The following is a 22,255-nucleotide window of genomic DNA, read 5'->3' on the forward strand; positions in this document are numbered from 1 at the left end:
GATGCACATCCCTTCCCGTAGTGATGTCTCAGCACCATAAGAACTGAGTCAGGATGAAGGGGCTCAGGGTGCAGCTCATAACAGGGGTCCAATGGTCATCCAGCACCCTCCTTTCCCTACACTCCTTAGGGTCCCTCTTCCTGCTAACTGTTCCTGTACATCTTCTGTTTTGTGCTTATATAAAGAATCTTAAGAATATAGAAATGAGGGGTTGGAGATATGGTTCAGTGGGGGAAGAGCACTGGATGCTCTTCCAGAGGACCCAGTTTCAATTCCCAGCACCCATATGGCAGCTCACACCTGTCTGTAACTCCAGTTCCAGGGGATCTGACACTCTCACACAGACATACGTACAAGCAAAACACCAATGAGCATATACCAAAAAAAAAAAAAAAAAAAAAAAAGAATATAGAAATGGGACTGGAGGGATGGCTCAGAGGTTAAGATCCCTGGCTGCTGTTTCAAAGGACCCGAGTTCAGTTCCCAGTAAATCCAGCTTGAGGGATTAGGTGCTCCTCTGTCATACATCTAAAATAAAAAAAAAGCCCAGGGGCTACCCTGTATGCTTCAACTGACCAGACGCAGCTTTCCCCTGATCTACTACTACGTGGTAGTAGCACACCTCAGCGTACACAAAGTCCCACTGATACCTCTGTGTATCAGCTCACTGAAGACCAGCGCTAATGTCCAAGTCTACAGGAACCCCTTTATGTGAGCCATAGGGGCTACCATGAACAGAAAGCTGCAGGCTACGGTGAGATGAGCCAGCAGAGACGGGACCTCTGCAGATAAACAACTTTACCTCCTCTCTGATCAAAGTGAGCACAGCAGTCTTGTCCGCTTCGCTGAGGCAGATCCCATCCAGGGGGCTCTCACCTCCACAGGCCACAGACACGGGGGCCTTTTCTGAAGAGGACTCCAGCGGTCCCTGCAGGACAGGGGTTGCATTTAACACAGTCAGTTTCCCTCAGCTTACCCATGAATATCCCTCAACAGCTTCCTCGGCACAAAGCAGATCAAACCCTTTAGAGGTGTGCTGGCAGAAGAAGCAGGAGAAGGGAGTAGCTTCAAGCAGACAATCTAGTTTCAGGACTAACTACAGGAAGAGGCCCTAGTGACTACTGGGATCGGCTTATGGAGGAAGAGAATCCTAGGCAGAAGAGAATACCTCAGTTTTCTGGTATTTTCTGGGGATGTGTCCTAGGCAAATAATTTCTCAAGAACAGTGAGAATCCTTCCACTCACATATGGATGCTTGTATGTCTCCATTTAACCATTTTAGCAATGATGCTAACATGTATTACTGACTTCCATGCCAACAGGCAGATGTGGCAAATCTATCTGACCTTTGACCTTCATCCTTCCAGTTCAGGATCACCAAGAACCTGAGCTGCAGTGATGACCTCAAGTTCACATACATATTAACCCTTATACAAAGAGACCAGATACAACATAAAACAACGAGCAGTTCATTTTTGCAACTAAATCTGCAGCCGTTGGGCGCCTGGTGTACCAGGATAGCCCACAGTTCTAAAGAGACAGATATGGTTGGTATTTTGCTGTTCCCAAAGCTTTTTTTTTTTTTTTTTTTTTTTTTTTTTTTAAAGAAGCAATTTCCACCTAGGAAAGTGAAGTTTTTGTGTATGTGTGACCTAACAACCAAAATGCCAGCCAAAGTGACCCTGGACACCATCTCAACCTCCAAGTGTGAGTGAGCACACACAACTGAGAAGTTACTGACTGGTAATCAGTCTGTTTCCTGGCATCTTGTTTAAACAAAGACTAAACAGAAAACCTAATGGCAACGTCAACCAGTGGCTTTAAAACTTTCTGGGTCATTGTGGCCTCCTACTTTCTCCAAATGCTCAAAAACATGTATATAATTTTAGCATACGTCTTTATAGACCTTAGCCTTGGACCCAACTTAGAAATTTATCTTTGGTTACAGAAAAGAGAAATTCCAATGCCACCACCCAGCAGTGCACATTCTCCAGAAGCTCTTGGGGAGTGGAGTTTAACCAGAGGACACTTGGGTAACCTCTACCAGGTTCCCCCCCAAATCCCCATACCTCTCTTGTATAATTTCATTTTAGATGATGGCTGCTCTCAATCACCACCCAGATATGGCAAAGGTCACTGTGGTGGTTTGACTGTATTGGCCCCCATAACCTGATAGGGAGTAGCACTATTAGGAGGTGTGGCCTTGTTGAAGGAAGTGTGTCACTGTGGGGATTTTGTATATACTCAAGCCACGTCCAGTGAAACAGTTCACTTCCTGCTGCCTGCAGGATGTGGAACTCTCAGCTCCTTCTCCGGTACCATGCCTGCCTGCGTACTGCCATGCCTCTCCCATAATGATAACAGACTAAACCTCTGAAACCGTAAGCGAGTCACCAGTTAAATGTCGTCCTTTAAAAGAGTTGCCATGGTGACAAGTTGGCCACAGAGTCTCTGCTCCTATACCCTGGGATGTTCTGAGGAAAGACCCATGATGCAAAGAACTGATGTGTCCACCAATAACAAGGTAAGATTGGAAGCAAATCCACCTTCAAGCAAGCACAAAGATCCGCTCTGGTCAATAATTTAGTCAAGAAAGGCCTTGAATCAGGGGCCCTGGCACCCTGTCCCCACAAAGGACAGGAACAATGAAGTAATAAATGTTTCTTATTTTAGCCACTAAATTTTGGACTCTAGAAATGTAAGCCCCAAATAAACCTTTTCTTGTACCAGTTGCCTTGTTCATGGGGTTTTATCACAGCAATGGAAAAGTAATCAATATACTTGCTGTGTAATCTAGGATGGTCTTGAATTTGGGGCCATCTTCCTACCTCAGCCTCCCAAGTACCAGGATTTTAATAAGGTGTGAGTTACCATTCCAGTTTTGATTTTAGTAGCACATTTAACATACCCCAATTGTTATCTTATTAGGAGTCAATATAAGAAATCACTGAGACATTTACTAATCCTCTCTTTTTGTATACTTAGCCTTCAAAGGTTGCCTGTATTTATATTATATAAGGCATCTTGATTCAGACTAATAATAGTTCAAGTTGCCCTAGACACACGGGGCTAGTGATTGTTGTAAAGAACATTATGCGTGAATATTAAGATCTTCAGATAAAGAAACTGTGAGTGTGAACATGTACACCATGGCGTGCATACAGAGGTCAAAGGTCAACTCTGTGGAGTCCATTCTCTCCTTCCGCCTTTATGTGGGTGGTCAGGCTTAGGCAGCAAGCACTTTCCCTGCTGAGCCATCTGGCCCACCAGACATTTCTTCTTCTCCACATCACCTAATAATAACTAGAATTACTTAATCAAATTAGTGTGTGCTCTAAACAAACCCAAGAGAAACATAAGCCACCCCCACCCTCCATGTTTGGGAACTCACAAGCCCAGCTGAGTCTTCTTTCTCCGTCTTCTGCCATGTCTCCTTCTCTACGCCTGAAATAGAGAGTCATTTTTATACTTATCCCAAGGAATGGGTCCCTTTGTTCCTGGTGAAGGCTAGGCAACTCCAGTGCAGGCTTAGAACAACAGGACACAGAGCTGCAAGATTTCTAAGAGGAGCGCTGTCATTCTCTTTCTTGAGCTCTGGGGTAAAAAGTCCACAAGAAACACAGGCTGGCAGAGTTAGTAACCTGGCAACCCTCAGGCAGAAGGAACGGCAGGTCTGCCCCCTTGTGTCCACTGGAAATTTAGCAGAATTGTACTAAACCAATTTCAGAAAGCGGAAACAAATACGGAACCCTACTTTATTCCTAAATCGGAGCACATTTAAATTCTGGCTCAGGAGGACACTCTCAGTATAATTCATGTAGCAGATAAAACAGCCTTAAATCCAAGCCTGAAAACTAAGTTCATAATTGTCTAACTGGCTTCCTCAGGCCTCTTTTCCGGGAATTAGGTGACATGGTAGGAAGGTTGGGGAACAGATATGACTAAAGGAAGCCTAAAATTTAGAAAAGCAAACAAAAAATAAAGCTGAAAACATCCTTGCTGCAGTATTAAAATACTATTTCACTCAATACTTAAAACACAAATGTCAGCGTCACAACAGTTCTTCTAATCGGTTTCACTTTTAAACCACAATCTAGTGTAAACCTCTCGTCTCCATTCGCTGACCACCCCAGCCATCAGACACAGCGCAGAAATGACAACAAGGGGTGGGGGGATAACTTACTCAGTTTGGACTTTCTACCTGCTTTCTGGGGTTAGTGGCAGGTCATGACTGCTTTCTTTCTTTCTATTCATCTATTTGTTTTACATCCCAGCCACAGCCTCCAGGTCATGATGTTAAATCTCTAAATATAAAATCTCACAAATCAAATTTTCTTAGGAAGACTCAAATCTTTAATAACACTTGTTGTCAGAGACCACGGTTCTACTTTAAGAGCACACTGTGACACGGGACAGGACGTTACCGAGGGTCTTTTCTTCCAGAGTGACATAAGAGCCCTATCTATGGCAAGAGGCGCTGAGCCAGGTTAGCCTCGGCTCCTGACTAGCAAGGATTTCAAGTTCAATCTCCATCTACCACAGTGAGAAGAGAGAGTCACTTCATGTTTTAGCCCTGGACAGGGATCAAACACCACCATTTACAATGATGCAGTTCAGAACACTACTCCAGGGAGAGATGAACTCAGCACCTCGGAAGCTGCAGAGTGGTCCTCTGCTCTCTGATGTAACCTGCAGAAGAATTCTCTCATCTCCCCTGAAACAGGTCCCATGGGGCTCATTCGGGAAATGTTTCCTCAGTGCCCAAAGGAGGAGCATCTTCTCATCCTCGAAGACACAAAGAACATGAGCAAGCATGTCTTCTTACACTGAGTTCTCTGGTCTCCACCATTAGATCATTCTAAACACACTGCTATGACTGTCCACAAAAACATCTTTCAGTTAGAGCTGGAGAGATGGCTCAGAGGTTAAGAAAACACACTGCTCTCACAGGACCCTGAGTTCAGTCCTAGCACCTACATCATGAGGCTCACAGCATCCGGTAACTACAGCTCCAGGGGGGACTGGATGCTTCTGGCCTCCACAGGCACCTGTATTCACACGCACACACCTATACCACTCACATAATGAAAATTAATCTGTTGGTCAGGTGTTGGTAGCAGATGCCTTTAATCCCAGAACTTGGAAGGTAGAGGCAGGCAGGACTCTTGTGAGTTCGAGGCCAGCCTGTGTCTACAGAGCACTATTTAAGCTGAGTGAGGTGGTCTGAATGAGAACGGCTCCCCGTCTACTCGAGTGCTTGGTAGAACTGTTATCTGGGAAGGATTAGGTTTGGTCTTCTTTGGTGCCCCCCTCCCCTGTGGTTACTGTGTCAAAATGTAAGCTCTTGGCTGCCTCTGCCTGCTGCCATGTTCACTGTCATGATGTCATGGACTCCAATCCTCTGGAATCATGAGCCCCTAACTTAAACGCTTTCTGTCATGGTGCTCTGTCACAGCAATAGAAAAGTAACTAAGACAGAAACTGGTACGAGGGTGTGGGCTCTTGCTGACAGACCTGCCCATGCAGGGGTTGGAGGGATGCAGAAGGCTCTGGGACTTTGAACTAGGAAACAGCTGAACACTGTAAAAGGGGCTTAGATAGGCCATTCTAGTAGGAGCCATTCTAATAGTGCTGGGAGTAACATGGCCTGCGGAGGCCCAGCTCAAGAAGGTTCAGAGGGGAACAATATTAGCGGCCTAGAGAGTATTCTTGGGATATTTATGCAAAGAACATGGAGGTTTTTGCCTTTGTTGTCAAAAGTCTGCCTGAGGCTAAACTAGGTGTTTTGGATTAATTTCACTGCCAGAGAAAATTTCAAGACAAGCTTAATATTGATGGTTATTAGCAACCCCTTCTACCCAGATCTACAATGAAAAAAAGAGAAACTGAGGCAAAATACAAAATTGGGGAGAAAAAGAGCACCAGGAAATTTAATGCTGGAGCCATGGTTTGTGCTAAAAGAGGGAAGGGGAAATGGAATGAAGGGAATGGTGCCCCAAGGTGAGACCCAGCCAGCCAACCCTGCAATCTGGGGGAAAAAAAAAAAACCCAAAGAAATTATGTTCCTGACAGGTACCATCAAATAAAGCTTACGCTGATGTAATTCAAAGAGGGGCTAGGTGCATTCTACACAAGCAGCAGAATTTGGCATCGACAGGCACATGGTCCTTGCTTTAGAGTCAGATCTCAGGATGCTGGAGATGCCTCAGGTGTGGGATGCTTGCCAAGGAGCCCTGCAGACCGGGAGTGGAACCAGCTCAGCAGAAGTGTGGCCAGGAAACTGCTGGCATCAGACAGACTTACAAGATTCCAAATCTGTCATTTCCTCACTTTCCTATTCCTCTCTTTGGGGATCATAATGTATATCCTGTGCATTTTATATTGGAAGTATGTAATTTGCTTAAGGCCAAAAGAATGGCTCCCATAGGCTCATATAGTGAATACGTGGATCCCAACTGGAGGGAAGGGTTGGGGGTGTGGCCTTGTTGGAGGAGGTGTCACTGGGAGTGCTCCTTGAGGTTTCCAAGTTCCAGCCATTCCTACTCAGTCCCCTTCTCTCCCTGCCTTGTGGTTGCTGTCTCAACATGTGAGCTCGCAGCTACCTCTCCAGGGCCACTCCTGCCTGCTGCCTGCTTCCATGATGGCCGTGGGCTCTAACCCTCTGGAACCCTGAGCCTAAAAGTTAAATGCTTTCTTTTACATGTTGCCTTGGTTGTGGTGTTTTGACATGGCAACAGAAAAAGACCTAAGACACTGGGCATGGTGGGATAAGCCTGCCACCCCAGGATTTGAGAGCCCAGGTTGGAGGACTGCGAAACAGTTGAGGCCAGTCTGATCTACCTAAGTGTTCTAGGTCAGCCAGGGCCATAGAGCTAGACCCTGTCTCAAACAAACAAATGAAACAAACATAAATTAGTTTCAGTGTGCAAAACAATAAAAGAAAAAAGAAAAAGAAAAAGAATCAAGACCAATCCTATACTTTTCTGTTTATATGGCCTTCACTTTAGAATGTTCTTGTATTATGTAAAACTTACTTTAATGTGGGTATGATGACATATGCCTGAAATTCTAACATTCAACTGACAGATATTGAATTTAATTTAAGGCCTGAATGGCTCAACAAAACCAAGGGTTGCGGATATAGCCCAGCGATAGGTAGAGGGCTCGCCTGGCACACACAAGCCCTGGGCTCAATTCCCAGCGCACAGAGACAGAATAACCCTCTGAAGGAGGGTGGAAAGCAAGCTGCAGGAGGAGGACAAGCAACAGGGAGAGCACTAAAGTCAGGCCGCCACAGGCAAGCACCACGACCTCCATGGTACAATGTCTGGAAGCTAAACAGGGAGCATGACAACCCCCAAATGCCATGTGTAGGACATATCAGGCCACTCTAAGATTAACGGTACTGGCGCAAAACCATGGAGAAATTCAATAGACATCTCCTGGGCACTGTGCCTAGGACTGTGCTAAGTACGCCTGTTTCTCTTCCAGTGCAGACCAAAGTACATACAGATCTGCACCCTACCTGTCCCTGGGGTGACTGCCAGGGCCTTTCCAGCACTTCTGTATCGAGGATGAAAATGCAAGGCTTATGGTAGACACGGGAACATCGGAACAGTGTGCCCCCCCCCGCCCCTCACCTTTCACCTCTGCCCCCGCTGGTTTCTGACCGCAGGATGTGGACGCCAGTTTCTCCTCATCGGTAGCGTGGCCGTCCCTATTAGAAATGTCTGAGATCTGCGAGATCACGGCTCCTTCGTCCTGGGAAATGCAACAGAGAAGACAATTGTCCTTCAGAAGGGCAGTGGTGGTAACCAGTGACATTTCTAGAATGAGCATGCAGCTGTGAACGCATGAGGGTATTTCAGATTTGCCACAGGTCCAGCTACAAAACTAAGAGAAAGCTTTAGTCTTACAAACATGAAACATTGCTTCCAGAACTTCAGTTCTGTGGTTTGGGCCTGAAATTTTAGAAGTTGTGCTTTTCTAATCTAAACAGAAAAGTTTAAGCACTTCAAGAGCTCTGAGGTAAGAGTTTCAGTTTTCTTGCATATAGTCCCCTTTCTTAGTTCAAGTACACTAATTACTCCATATATTCATATATGCATAGCATAAATCACTAGAATGAAACAAGAATCAGTATCAATATAATTTCTGGATTCCATGGCAATATCTATTACCAACTATTAACAAGATGAAGAGGAGGAAGTTTTGTATTAAGAGTCTCTCAACTGTCTGAACTTTTTTTGCATGTTCCATGCCCAGGCTCTCTTCAGACTTATTTTCAGGTCCTCTATTCTACTGAAGACAACAAATTGGGAAACCACCTGAGCCTTACAAGTCAACACCCTTTATAGAACCGATTCTAAAACTTCACAGCACCGGTGACCTGGAGAGTGGGGCATTGTGGTGAATCATTAGAATGAATGTGCCCCTCCTCCCCTCCCCAGGGAAGATGAGTGTGAGACTGTCTTTTCTTTCTTCTTTCTCTCTTCCTTTTCAATGACTTATTTTTATTTCAAGTGCATTAGTGTTTTGTTTGCATCTATGTCTGAATGAGGGTGTCAGATCCCCTGGAACTGGAATTACGACAACTGTGAGCTGCCATGTGGGTGCTAGGAATCAAACCCCGGTCCTCGGGAGGAGCAGCCAGTGCTAGTAACCACTGAGCCATCTCCCTATGTCCCGAGCTGTCTTTCCTGTCAGGCCTTTCTGGATGAGTATGAGACACTAAGGACCAAATAACTAGTTTCTTTAAGTCTGAGTCCTCAGACACCCCCCCACAGGACAAAACCCATTCTGGAGACCAGAACAGACTTACCTGAGAACACGTATCCAAATCAAGAGACTGAGTTTCGTATTTCTTCACCTTGCAGCCACTCCTAGAAATGAGAGGAACAGACAAGCCAGTTTGGAATCCCAATGACAACTCTGCAGGTATGAGATGGAGCAGAGCACAGGCTGTAGCACAGAAGCCAAAGCGCATGGCACCACACGATCATACACTTGCATGGCAGAGCTATGGCGACGATGCGGCGGATCCTAGTGACTCATGGCCAGGCTCACTCGGTTCTATGGATTGCCAGATACCACAACTCTGAACCCCACATGTTTAATCACACACCACAAAAAACCTTTCCAAGACTCTGAGTACCTCTAAGAACAGCCTCAGCAGCTAGAGACATTGGTTGTGATCTTTACTCATTTGGTTTTGACGTCATCAGAAAATTACCACGCTGGACCAGATTCTTTGAAAAGTCTTTATTGCACTAAAAACCACAGCAATCTCCAAAGACAGAGCCAGTCAGTCAAGGATTGGGCGCTTACAGAAAGGATCTATGGGCACGAGAAAGTATCGGAGACAAATAGTTACCATTCTTAGGTAGTAAAGAGGAGGGGAAAGACCATGTAGGGTACAATGCCCAGAATTGCAGAAAACTCAGCCATCGTATTTTTAGTCTAGTACATAATTCATGATCAAAGGACTATCACAGATTCTCCTATGTTTTAATCAACTTAAAATATCCAGGAGGAAAAAACCCACATTATCCTGACCAACAAAAGAAAAAAGTACTTCCAATTTGTTTTCCGATCATGAAAAAAGAGAAAACACAGACAAGTATATAAAGTACTAGAGTGTACAAGGTTACCAATTAATTCATGGTCTTCTTCACCTTCTGTTCTAAGTGTCACCAGACTTAAGTTTACTCGGGAAAACTTATAACCTGTTCTGAGACAGCGGCCTCATCCCACCAAAAGAACAAAAGCAAAAATAAAACAAAGCAAAACAAACCCTAATTATTTCCAACAGTGAGTGCATAACAGGCCATCAAATCAATTGCTGTATATGATTGGGGCCAAGCCAGCTTTTGGTTCAAAGTGCCACATGACACATGCTAAGTAAGCCGGGGCACGCGCTTTTTGCACCTGAGGTGGAAAAAGCAGTATCCACTCCTTTGGGTACAGATGATTGCAAGGCTAAGCTGACTAAGATGTGGCAAATGGAATGCAAGACCATTATCAGAAGGCCCAAATAATGACAAGGTCAAACAGAAGCTAACATGCAGGGGGCAGGGGGGGAGGGGGGGGGGGGCGCGCGGGGCAGTCGGGCAGAGGTGAGAGGAGACTGCCCAGAGTCCCGGGGACAGACAGAACCTACGGCAGAGGTACTTACAACAGAAAACAGAGAAATTTCACTTGCTCAGTAGTCCTGATGCATCAACAGAATTAGAGACAGGAAAGAGACACACAGATGGAAAAGAATCATGTGAAAACTAGAGCACTCATCTTTTGTCTGGCAGATGTCAAAGTTGCACAGTTCTTGGTATCATGTGAGATACAGATTTAAAACATCATGCCCAAGCCCGGCATGGTAGTGCATGCCTTCTAAGTCCAGTACTCGGCAGGCCGATCTGTGGGAGTTCAAGGCCATCCTCACCTACAAAGCCAGCTCCCAGCCAGCCAGGGCTACACAGTGAGACCTTGCTTTAAAACAAACAAAATGCCAATATTAAAACAGAAAAAGTCGTATGCCCGAATGTTAGCTGTGGCAAATGAATGGTAACAAGACCTCAGCTTTAACACAGTAGAGAGAATACAAACACTGAGAAATGTTTTGTGCTCAGATTTATAGATGAAAAGTTAACCCCTCCCTGCATATAAGTAAGTGTACAGCACAGAAGCAACACTTCCCTACTGAGCATGCTCCCTCTAACTGTGCAAGACCAGGTCAAAGGCAACACCTGAACAACAACAACAACAACAACAAAACCACAGCTGGAAAGACACCTGACTGACTCCACCATCATTGTCACTAAGAAACTTAAAGTGAGCCAAGCATGGTGCAGTATGTCTGTCTGTAATTCGCACTTGGCAGGCTAAGGCAGCAGGGTCAAAAGTTAGAGGCTAGCCTGAATGTTACAAAGTGAGACCCTGCTTCAAAGGGAATGTAGAACGATTTCACATTATTTATACTATTTGCTCTGCAATGTTCTAACCATATTGCCCTGTCTCTATTTAAATACATCTTTTTGAATGTTCCCAAAAACTAACTGTCCACTGTGGGTGTTAATCCCACAATGCTTCAGTCTTTTCCAAGTGAAGGGACTCTGCTCTCCAAGTTCTAACATGGCTCAAGAACTCAAGGACACTTTTCTTACAGTTAAAGAGTGTTGACCGGTTACAAATCTTTTCATTAAGTCAGTGTGATCTATTAGATCATACATTTATTCCGAAAAAACGGAACAGTAGAAAAGGCCACCAGGTGAAGATAGCAGTACTCAAAAGTAGGCACTTCCTGGTTCTAAATACAAGGGACAGAGTCAGTGTCCTCTTAGGGAAATGCACTCACCTCACGCCTTCAACCTGCAGCTGGAAAGGCACTTACGGACCAAGGCTGTGGCAGGCATCTAGAGACAAAGTACCAGACCAGAAACACACCTGGAATGTACTCCAAATGCTGTCCAGACAAAACTACCTAACCCTAAAGGTCAAGAGAAGTCTGCACAATCAGTAGGAGTTTTCAAAGCCATTTAACTGTGCCTATGTAACCTGAGAGCAGACTTAAAACTCCAACTCCTGTCTCTTTATTCCCTTAAACATACGACCAATACTCAGGAGAACGGATTCCTAGTATGGATTAACTTCCTTGGCCTTGAAATTAGCATTTCTACTCTTTAACCCTCTGGATATTTTTCTTTCCAAAGTAATTTACAATCAGGTGTTAAGACATAGTAAAGTTGAAGAATATTTCCTGTTTCCTGAGAATGGAGAGATGGTTCTGCAGTTAAGAGCACTGGCTGCTTTTCCAGAGGACCCAGATTCAATTCCCAGCACCCACATGATGGTAGCTCACAGCTGTCTGTAACTTCAGTTCTAGGGAACCTGATGCCCTCATCTGTCCTCTGCAGCCCAGGCATGAAAGTTGTACACAGATATAAATTCAGGAAAAATACCTCAAATTTCCCTAGCCAATCTAACAACAACCACAAACACATTTCCTTTCAGTATTTTATTCTCCCAGTCACTGGCCCTTGCATCTAATATTTTAACAAGATGTCTTAGGGTTATAAACAGGTATGCTATTTTTTTATTCAACTTGAATTCCTGATCATGTAAACTTGTATCAAAATTAAAAAGCTGATGGGGAATATGGTCTGAAGTATTACTCTGGGAACTCCCAAACTAAATAAAAGTTCATTCCTGTTTCCCAGGAGAAAGTAGGAGATAGAAGGAACACACAATAAATCTACCCAGATTTAACTGGTCATTTGGAATACTCTCATTACAGAAATTCACTAATGAACTAGAAATACACAAGGAAACAAGAATTCTCATCACTACCACCAACAAAAAAATCACAACTTTCCATTCTATAAGACTGTTCTGGGTTATTTCTGACATCGCTGACCTAAGACAGATAATTTTGGAATCTAAAGATTGTGGTTAACACTGACACTTGAATTCTATGTACAATGTGATTCCTGGAAACCTCAAATCTTTACTTAATTTCTTTAAACAATTTTTTTTTAGTATAGGGGTGAGGGGGTGACCTACACAAGTCAAGGATCCAAAGATAAGGCAGAAATCAACAGGGAAACCTCTGATGCTTCCAAATGCACAGAAGAGTTAGTTAGGCAAAGGGGCAAAGACTACAGAGTACAGTGCCCCCCACTGTACCGCAAACATTTATGAGTGCAATTCACAGAAACCAGAAGTAGCTGCCAAACTCCCAAAGAACACACCAGAGCACCATACCCAGCACCCGCTGTCACTCACGTTATTAAACGCGACTTTGCCTTCTTGGGTGAGTCTAAGATTTCATTAACATGATTACCAGCAGTGGATCGAAAGGTGCTGCCTGTCAAAGCTGTGCTTGGCTTAAAGGGATCCATGGACTCATCAAAGTTATCCGGGTCAAAGGGGTAGGAGGCTTTGGAGGAGAGGGGTGCAGAGCTCTGCAGACTGGGGCAGCTCCCGGAGGAATTAAAGCTAGGGTGACCCCATTTACTAGGATCTAGCTTAGGAGATGTTTGAGGGAGACAGGCGTCTTGGACTCTTGGGTCTGCAGGCTGTTCCACATCTACTGGCTGACTGATGCCATCTTTCCGGATGTTGGGCATCAGTGTGTTAGGAGGCTTCCTTGGAAGGTCATTCTTGGCCTCGGCATGTTCCCCACCTTCTGTAAAATCACATTCAAGTTTGACAGGAGAGTTCCTGGACCCCTCCTGCAGCTCACACCCTGAGCCACTGCTGCCATAACTGAGAGAGTCCACAGCTTCTTTCAGGTTAAGGGGAGATTGCTGGTCCCTGGCTCCTCTCAGCATACTAGGATGCATGCTCTTGGCTACTCCTTCGGGAGCCAAGAGGGAGGGAAGCCCTAGGGAGGGGCAAACCCTCCATCATCATTTCCGTTTCAGATGCATCGCCTCTAGCGGTCTTATTCCTCAGAGAGATAGGTTTGGGCCTTCTCAGCTTGCTTCTGCTGGCCACAGGCTCTCCTATCTTCAGACCAGCTTCTGTAAAGGCCTCAAATGTAATCCCCATGCCTCCTTCTGTCACTGGCTTGTCCTGAGTAGCTTCTGATGCAGCAGAGGGCAAAGCCTTGCCTGAGAGTGCAGGTACACAGCCACAGGCTGCTTCTGTTCCAAGAGCAGCTGGGTCATCTGTGGAACTCCTGGTTTCTACTGAAAATGGCCTCACTACTGAGATCTTACTAACATCATGTTGGGTTTCTCCTTGGACACCCTTGACTGAGTGGGAATCAGTGGTCGCCTGTGGTGCTTCTTTTCCTGGAGATCTAGAACACGCATCAGATGGACATTTTTCAACTACTTCTGCCACAAACTGTTCATCCGCTTCTTGTGATTCTAGAAAAAAGAAACAGAGAAAGAAAGAAAGAAAACTCTATTAAAGACTCTATTAAAGAATTCTTCCTATCACTTGTAAAGAGTCCGCACTTTACCTCAACAAGCAGCAAGGTCTTCCCTTGACTCTTAGCTCAGCAGTTTCATGTTTAAAAAAGAGATAACCAGCTCTACACCCTAGCCAGGTGGTGGTGTGCGCCTTTAGTACCAGCACTCACTTGAGAGGCAGAGAAAGGTGGATCTCTGTGAGTTCGAGGCCAGCCTGGTCTACAGAGTGAGTTACAGGACAAGCTCCAAAGATACAGAGAAATCTGGTCTTGAAAAAAAAAAAGAAACAAAAAGCTCTACACCCTAAAATGAATTTTCCTTGGCTAAGAAACCGCTATGCTAGTAATAGTACTGAGTGAACGGAAAGTAAATTATAGTTCTAGTGCATGTGTACCGTGTAATGCTAACGTCCTGTAGGTTCATGCTCTCTGGAGAACCCACATACAACAGCTCAGCTGGAAGGCTGCTGGGGAGCCACCAAGCTGCTTCCCAGACCAGATCACTTCAGTGAGCAGAACTGATCTGCCTAGTCCTAGTTTTCCCTGTCCCACAGGCTAAAACTGAATGAACTACTACAGACATAAAAAAATAAATCCCACCATGGCCAGATCATGGTCTACTTTTCTGTAGACACAATATTAAGAAATGGCCTGTCAAAAGAGGAAATTGCAAAAGCAAACATAGATAAGGCTTCAAAAGTAGGGAATAGCAATGTGAGCCTATAACCCAAGCACTCAGGAGGCAGAGACAGGGGGTCATGAGTTGGAGGCCAGCCTGGGCTGCGTAGAGATTCTGTCTCAAAAAACAAATATAGAGATGGCTGTAAAATCAAATATCCCTTAGTTGACTAACACATAAACCACAAAGAAATGTCATTTGTTTTCCTTTATAACATTTGTCTCTAGGATAGAGCAGTAATCCCCTCAACCACTTGTAAACAAAATAATTTCTCAATTTAGATTTTACAAGAAAATATGCAAATGGGTAATTTCATATACAAACTAAGTGCTTCCCTGACTCCGACCTGAATAGCTGAATAGTGTTTTATTAACAGAAACTAAGTAAGCTGGCTTTCCTCTCACTGACAGACTCCTGGTGCTACTTCCTGATCCTGTACCAGGACCAGAGAGCAGATCACCACCGTCTTCCAGCATGCACGCATCTCGTGTGTGACACCCACCGTGTGTGTGCTGCTCTGGGCTGGCCCAGGACTCATTCCATAGCCTAGGCCAGCTCCATCTGGCACTGGTCTTCCTGCCTTAGCCTCCCAGGTGCCAGATCACAGGCGAAAGCCACCATGCCCTCCTCCACCTCACTTCTGACTGTAACCACATGGAGACTTATCAACTGCACACAGAAATGCTTCAAATATTCTGCCATCCAGGGATGTGTGTGTGGAAAGGAGTTTACTGTATTGTTATCCTATAGCCTTAAACTTTTCCATAAAAAAAAACCTCGAAAATAAAAACCATCACACCCCCAAATTAACTAGACCCTACATCTATATATCTTAATGAACTAACACAGCACCGTCATTCAGAATTGGAAGCCCCACAGCTGTACAAATATGAAAACAAACACAAAAATATTACCAGCTAGGCCACACCTCTAAACCCAGCACTCTGAGGCAGAAGCAGATTCTGTATCTCTGAGTTCAAGACCAGCCCGATCTACAATGTTAGCTACCGGACAGCCAGAGCTGCACAGAGAACCCTGTCTCCAAAAAAAAAAAAAATTCCTCTTTGAAAAGTAGTATTTCACAAAGTTTAATTTACACTTATACCACTAACAGGCAAGTGCCCCAGCAACCTACCTCTGCCCTAAAACAGAAACTTCAAGTCTAACACCACACCCTTGTCAGGGATGAATAAAACATCCACTACCCCAGTTTTAGCCAGAGACCCGGCCTTGTTTCTTCTCTGAAAGCTGTTATATAACAGCTGATCTACCTTACAGGCCTTCGGCTCACACAGAGCCAGTGTGAGTGATGAGTTTGATTCTGACAAGCTGGGCTCTGCCAGAGGCTAGGGGAAGGAACTCAGCCACAGGAATGATCAGGCAATAAATTCAAAGCAAGCACAGAGGAAATCCAGAACCCAGGCTACTGCCCCTGCTGCCACAATGTGCTGCTAGCAGAACCCCTCTGCTTTTCAACATTAGATGCTTTTAACAAGTACTCAACAAGAAGACTACTATGGGAGACTTTTTCCTTCTCTCCTTAAAATACTGATAAAAAGGAGGGCTGGAGAGATGGCTCAGTGGTTAAAGAACACTAGCTTCTCTTCCAGAGGTCTTGTGAGTTGATCCCCAGCAACCACATGATGGCTCACAACCATCTGTAATGATATTTGGTGCCCTCTTCCAGCCTTCAAGGATGCATGCAGGTAGAACACTGTATACGTTGTAAGTAAATAAGTAAATAAATCTCTTTTTAAAAAATACTGATAAAAGGAAAAACATGGAATAACAAAATATTAAGATCCAGATGACTAAGGTTCTATTTTAGAGTATATATGCTAAGAATATTTGGGGTTAAATACAAGTTTATGGAAGCCTTTTTGAAACCTTAAAAAAAAAAAAAGCAGATGTCATCACAAAAAAAAATTTTTTAATGTATTATGATTGTATGTATGTATGTATGTATGTGTGTGCATGATGTGCACATGTGGGCATGTGTAATACCCTTGTCATGTAGAAGTCTGGGGACAATTTTATGGGATGAATTTTCTCCTTGCACTTTTACATGGGTTCCTGAGGATGGATTTTTTTTTCCCTCTCTGTCTCTCTCTCTCTCTTTTTTTTCCCCCCCAAGACAGGGTTTCTCTGTGTAGCCCTGGCTGTCCTAGAACTCATTCTGTAGACCAGGCTGGCCTCAAACTCATGGAGATTCTCCTGCCTCTGCCTCCCAAGAGCTGGGAGGCCGTCCATGCACTGCCACCACCACCAAGCCCAGGGACTGGATTTAGTCACCAAGCTTACAAGAAAAACTCCCTTCCCAGCTGAACCTGCTTTTGTTTTTTTATTACAATGGGGGTGGGATGCACACTACCGCCTACAGAGGACAATCCAACTGAGCTGGCCTCCTTCAACATAAGTCCTACAAATGTGAGGCTGGGCAGGAAAAACCACTGGCACTGCAGCTAGCTCTCTAGGAAAAGGTTTCACTCTGTGGCCCAGGATAGATTCAAAGTTGTGGCAGTCCCCCTGCCTCAAGCTCACAACGCTGGGATTACAGGTATGAGCCACCATGTTGGCCTTACACAGCGTTTTTGTAATTCAGAGAAATGCTTGAAATTATACAGAGAACTGTGTCAGTTGCTTTCAGGTGCATGACCTCATCTAAGATAAAGGGCAGGGGAGGTGGCTCAGCAGGTCAAGTGCTGGCCACACAACCACAAGGAACTGAGTTCAGATCACCAGACCCAGGTAAAAACCAGGCGGAAGGTGGAACTCCTGTAACCCTTGACCTAGGTGGGGGAAGGGAGGGACCTGATGGTGGATCCCTGAAGGTCACGGGCCTGACAGTGACCTGAATCAATGAATGAGGTCAGGCTCAGTCAGAGGCCTTATCAGAAGATAAGGTGAAAAGTGACCCAAGAGAGACAGCCATGTCAGCCTCTGGCCTCCACAGGCCAATGCACAACCCCACAGGAACAAGCACACACTCAAATACACACACAAATGAAAAGGGTAAGCACAGGCAGTTGGAACATGGCACACATGTACTCCAGCACTACAGGTCTGGCATGATCACAAATGCACTCGAGCTCAAATCTGAGCTTTGTATGGAAATGCTGCCCATGGGCTCCTCTCAGATCTGAAGGTTCAGGAAATCTGCTACTTCCTCCCCTTTGGCTACAGATGATGCTTTTCTTCAGTTTCTAAATCACTAAAATTACCCTGAGGAAAACAAGCCTCCTGTACCTCAGGCATACACACCAGCTCTGGCTGATCTTAGCGTCTCTTGTCCAGTGTCTACAGGATGGGGGTCTGGCCACCACAGCAATCACACACAGCCTTGATTAGAAGTCAAAAACAGAGCCCGGAATGGGGGGCACACACCTTTAATCCCAGTACTCAGGAGCAGGAGGAAGAGGTAGGTGGGTCTCTGAGTTCAAGGCCAGCCTGGTCTACAGAGTGAGTTCCAGGATAGTCAGCCTGGTCTACAGAGTGAGTTCCAGGATAGCCAGCCCAGTGCTAAGCAGAGAAACCCTGTCTCTCCTCATTCCCTTTATCTACTATTCCCTGGCTCACACCATCAACTAGGGCAGACACTAACTAGGGTTAGAGAATCCCAGAGTCAATTCTAAGGAAATACCACACTTGTTAGAACCCTAAAATGTGTAGCCAAGCCAAGCCTTGGGAGTCTAGAGACCAAGATCTTATAAACAAGTGACTAAAGACAGGCTGTGACAAAGCCATGAACCCTCTGGACTGAGGTTAATTGACGGTAGCTGATGGCAAACATGAGAAGTGCTGGAGAGAAGACCTCACGTCCTGTAAACTGTTTTTCAGAACTTGGGTAAGTGGAAAAAAGCCATCCAGTAGAAACAGGGAGAAAGGTATTATTTCTATGTGACAGAGAAGGCAGCCTGCTCAGAACCGACAAGGGTCATCTCCACTAGGAAACCCAGCAAGCTCTAAGAATGACTTCTCACACACAGAGAGGCATGTTATAGCTAGGCATGATGCCAAGCACCTATAACCTGAGCAGTGTGGGAGACTGAAGCAGGACTGAGAATCCCAGAAGAGAGCCCGAACTGGAAGAGTAAGACCTCATCAAACACCAAGAGGGCTAGAGAGATGGCTGCGCTTTTGAAGGCTAGGCTCACAACCAAAAGTAAAAAGCAACAAAGAAAATAAAGGCAGGGAGGGAGGCAGGGGTGGGTGAAGAAAAGTAAACAAAAAGAAAAGGGGAACAAATACTCCCTAAAGAACTTACAACAAACACTACATAAGTACATTGAGATGTACAGACTTTGAGTCTAGGGAACGTTAGTGTGTGCACACACTCGCGTGTGCGTGCACCCACAGGTTTGTTTGTCTTTACCTTACAAGGTTTTTTTTAATAATACGTTCATAAACTTTAAAAAGAAAATATTTACAAAGCCCCAGTGTGACATTGAGAACTTGACAAACACATAAACATAGACTATCCAATGCCTACATGAAAAGACGCTGCAGACAATGAGCTAACCGGGAATGCAAATCATGCTGATCATGAGAAGCCATCTCACCTCTACCAGGATGGACAGATAACAAGTGGCGCACACTTGTGCACCTAGCACTCAGAGGCAAAGGCAGGTGAATCTCTGGGAGTTCAAGGCCAGCCTGGACTATATAGTGAATTCCACGAACCAAAGCTATATAGTGAGACCCTGTCTACAAACAAGCAAATCTACCTGGTAACACGAAAGTAAAACAATGCAGCCAGTCTGAAAACTGGTTTGGCAGTTCTTCAAAATTTTAGCCATAACTATGAATAGAAAAAGTACACTCTTCATAACAGCCCCCACATGGAAATAACCTAAATTTCAAGTAGCTGGTGAATGAATACATAAAGTGTGGTCTATGACACAATGGAGTATACCTAGCAATAAAAGGGAGTGAAGTGTTGGTATTTGCTCTGACAATTGTTGGACTTTGAAAGTAGTATGGAAGGAACTAGAGGGAGCACTCAATGGTTGGGAGCACTCTTAACCATTAAGATCTTATAGAAGACTCATCCTTAACTCCAGTTCCACAGGATCTGATACCCTCTACTGACCTCCAAGGGCATAAGGCATGCACATGGTACACATATGTTTATGCAGACCAACACTCCTACACATAAAATAAAAGTTAAGCCAGGTGTGGTGGCTTAATCCCAGCACTAGGGAGGCAGAGGTAGGCAGATCTCTGAGTTCAGAGCTATACAGAGAAACCCTGCCTTGAAAAAACAAACAAACAAATCTAAAATAAGACTATCACAAAAGTCCACAAGATGTATGATTCCAGGTACATGAAATGTGCAGAATAAACAAATCTATTAAAACAAAACGGGATCATTATTTGCCCAGAACTACAAAGGGGGAGGTGGGAGAGGAATAGTGTGTGACTATAGGTATAATCGATACAGAGTGGCTATAGGTTTCTTTCAGAGGTAGAAAAATCATCCTAAAAATTAGGCTGGGGTGACAGTTACAAGGATCATTTAGCAGGACGTAGTAGCATACACCTGTAATCCCACCCACTTGAGCAGGCAGCTGGGGTAAAAAGTCATGAGTCCAATGCCATCCTAAACTACATAAAGAGACCCTATCTCAAAATCAAAAACTTAAGGATTGGGACTATAGCCAGTAGTAGAAACGATGGCCTAGCACATGCGAGGTTCTGGGTTTAAATTCCCAGTGATTAGAAAGAAAGAAAGAAAGAAAGAAAGAAAGAAAGAAAGGAAGGAAGGAAGGAAGGAAGGAAGGAAGGAAGGAAGGAAGGAAGGAAGGAAGGAAGGAAGAAAGAAAGAACATGGATGCTGGAGAGATGGCTCAGTGAGTAAGATTTCTCTTCCAGCACTCCCATGGTGGCTCACAATCACCTGTACCTCCAGTTCAGGGAATCTAATGCTCTCTTCTGGCCTCTGCAGACACCGAGCATGCATGTCGTACACAGACTTACATGCAGGCAAAACACCCATACACATAAAGTAAAAATAAATGATATGTAAGTATTTTTGCCAGGTAGTGGCACACTCATTTTGTCCCAGGACTCAGGAAGCAGACAGAGGCAGAGGCAGGCAGATCTCTCTGAGTTCAAAGCCAGCCAAGGTGAGACCCTATCTCAAAACAACAATAAAACAAGCAAACAAAAAACCCTAATAAAATTAAAAAGGAACATTTTTAAAGACCATTTAATTGCACACATCTTTTTTAAAAAATGCCTGCACACGTGTGCACATGTTCAAGTGTACATATTTGCCGAGGCTAGAGGGCAGCCTTGAGTATCACCCTCAGGAATGCCACATATTTCCTGGAGCTCACTTTGAGACAGGCCCTCCCATTGGCCTAGAACTCACATCAGACTAGACTGACCATAGAGAGAGCCTTCATTTGGAGTCCTCTCCAAGTGCATGCACTGTGCCCAGTGTGGTCTGGGGATGGAACTCAGACGTCCATGCTTGCAAGGCAAGGGCTTTACTCCACAGAGCCATACTCCGAGCACCGTTCAAACCATTCAACAAAATTATAATGGCCCTGGTCCTACAGGAAAGGGTGAGGGCTGTACCACAGACTCACATTTCAGAAAATGTTCTAAGTGATCTCTCTCGTGTGTTACTTGAGGTGGCAGATCGCACCGCCGCTTTTGGATTGTCTTTCTTGAGGAAGCCCACATATGCTAGTTCAGTTCTATTTACAGAGAAGTGAAAATGACATCATTCCTTCCTTCTACGACAGGAATAATCACACACAGGAAACAGCCAGAAACATGGCAGCTGCCCAGTCCACAGGCATTGAGTCTTTGCTTTTTTATTTTTTATTTTTTTTTTGAGGGGGGGAAGCTTAGGCTTGATTTTGCTTTCTGGGGACCACACAGAATATAATATACAGTATATGTACTATTCTGCCCACACTGGCCTCAATCTGCCTAACTCTGAATACTGTTTTCAGTTCTATTAATGAAGACATGTTGGTATACATTTAAGCACAAAGGTTTAGAGAAAGGATGCTGAAGAATTAAGATGCACTCGACAGGGCATGGGCACGGGTTCCCCTTTACGCTGAAGTTTATTAAAAGATAAACAGAGACTGCAAGCATGAAGGCTAAGACATGCAAAGAGGGGTGCTGGAGAAAGTGCTTTCATCTGAAGTCTAAGTTCACTTCCTCCACACCCTCACCCCCACTTCCCCGCCTTTGGTGCTAATACCTCCTGAGAAGACAAGCCAAGTCAGTGGCTCTCGTGTATAAACCTAACTCTTGGAGGCTGAGAAAGGAGCACAGCTTTCAGGTCTGCTCTTCAGGGCTTGTCGGCATGCTTTTCTGAAACTAAAGCAGAACCACCTGCCCACGGATGGCACCGCCCACAGACAGCTGGGTTCTCCCCTGTCAACCATCAATCAAGAAAATGCCTATCTACACGCTGGCCTGATTGATGGGGTGTTCCCAACAGGTGTCCTCCCTTCCTAGATAACTGGCTTATGTCAAGCTGGCAAACTTAACCAACACAGAAGCCAATGCTAAGAGGTCTGGGAAATGAAGCAGCCAGTTTCTCCTAAGACTGCCCTCCACAGGGGCCCTCTCACTCCCTAAACCCCCTTATCCCACCCATCGAAGAATCCAGGGCTCCAACAGAGCTATCTATGGTCAGT

General features: G+C 44.8%; 1 protein-coding gene across 1 annotated transcript in view; it reads right to left on the reverse strand.

Moving 5' to 3' along the window:
• Tacc1 (transforming acidic coiled-coil containing protein 1) overlaps positions 1-22,255 on the reverse strand; it is a 51,379-nt gene that overhangs the window by 15,759 nt on the left and 13,365 nt on the right. The window contains 7 exon segments of the mRNA XM_051182174.1: positions 803-928; positions 3,392-3,444; positions 7,641-7,761; positions 8,822-8,882; positions 10,175-10,210; positions 12,778-13,364; positions 13,366-13,868. Coding sequence (XP_051038131.1) covers positions 803-928; positions 3,392-3,444; positions 7,641-7,761; positions 8,822-8,882; positions 10,175-10,210; positions 12,778-13,364; positions 13,366-13,868 — 1,487 coding nt within the window.

Source organism: Phodopus roborovskii, unplaced genomic scaffold (assembly GCF_943737965.1).
Source record: "Phodopus roborovskii unplaced genomic scaffold, PHOROB, whole genome shotgun sequence".
NCBI lineage: Eukaryota > Metazoa > Chordata > Mammalia > Rodentia > Cricetidae > Phodopus > Phodopus roborovskii.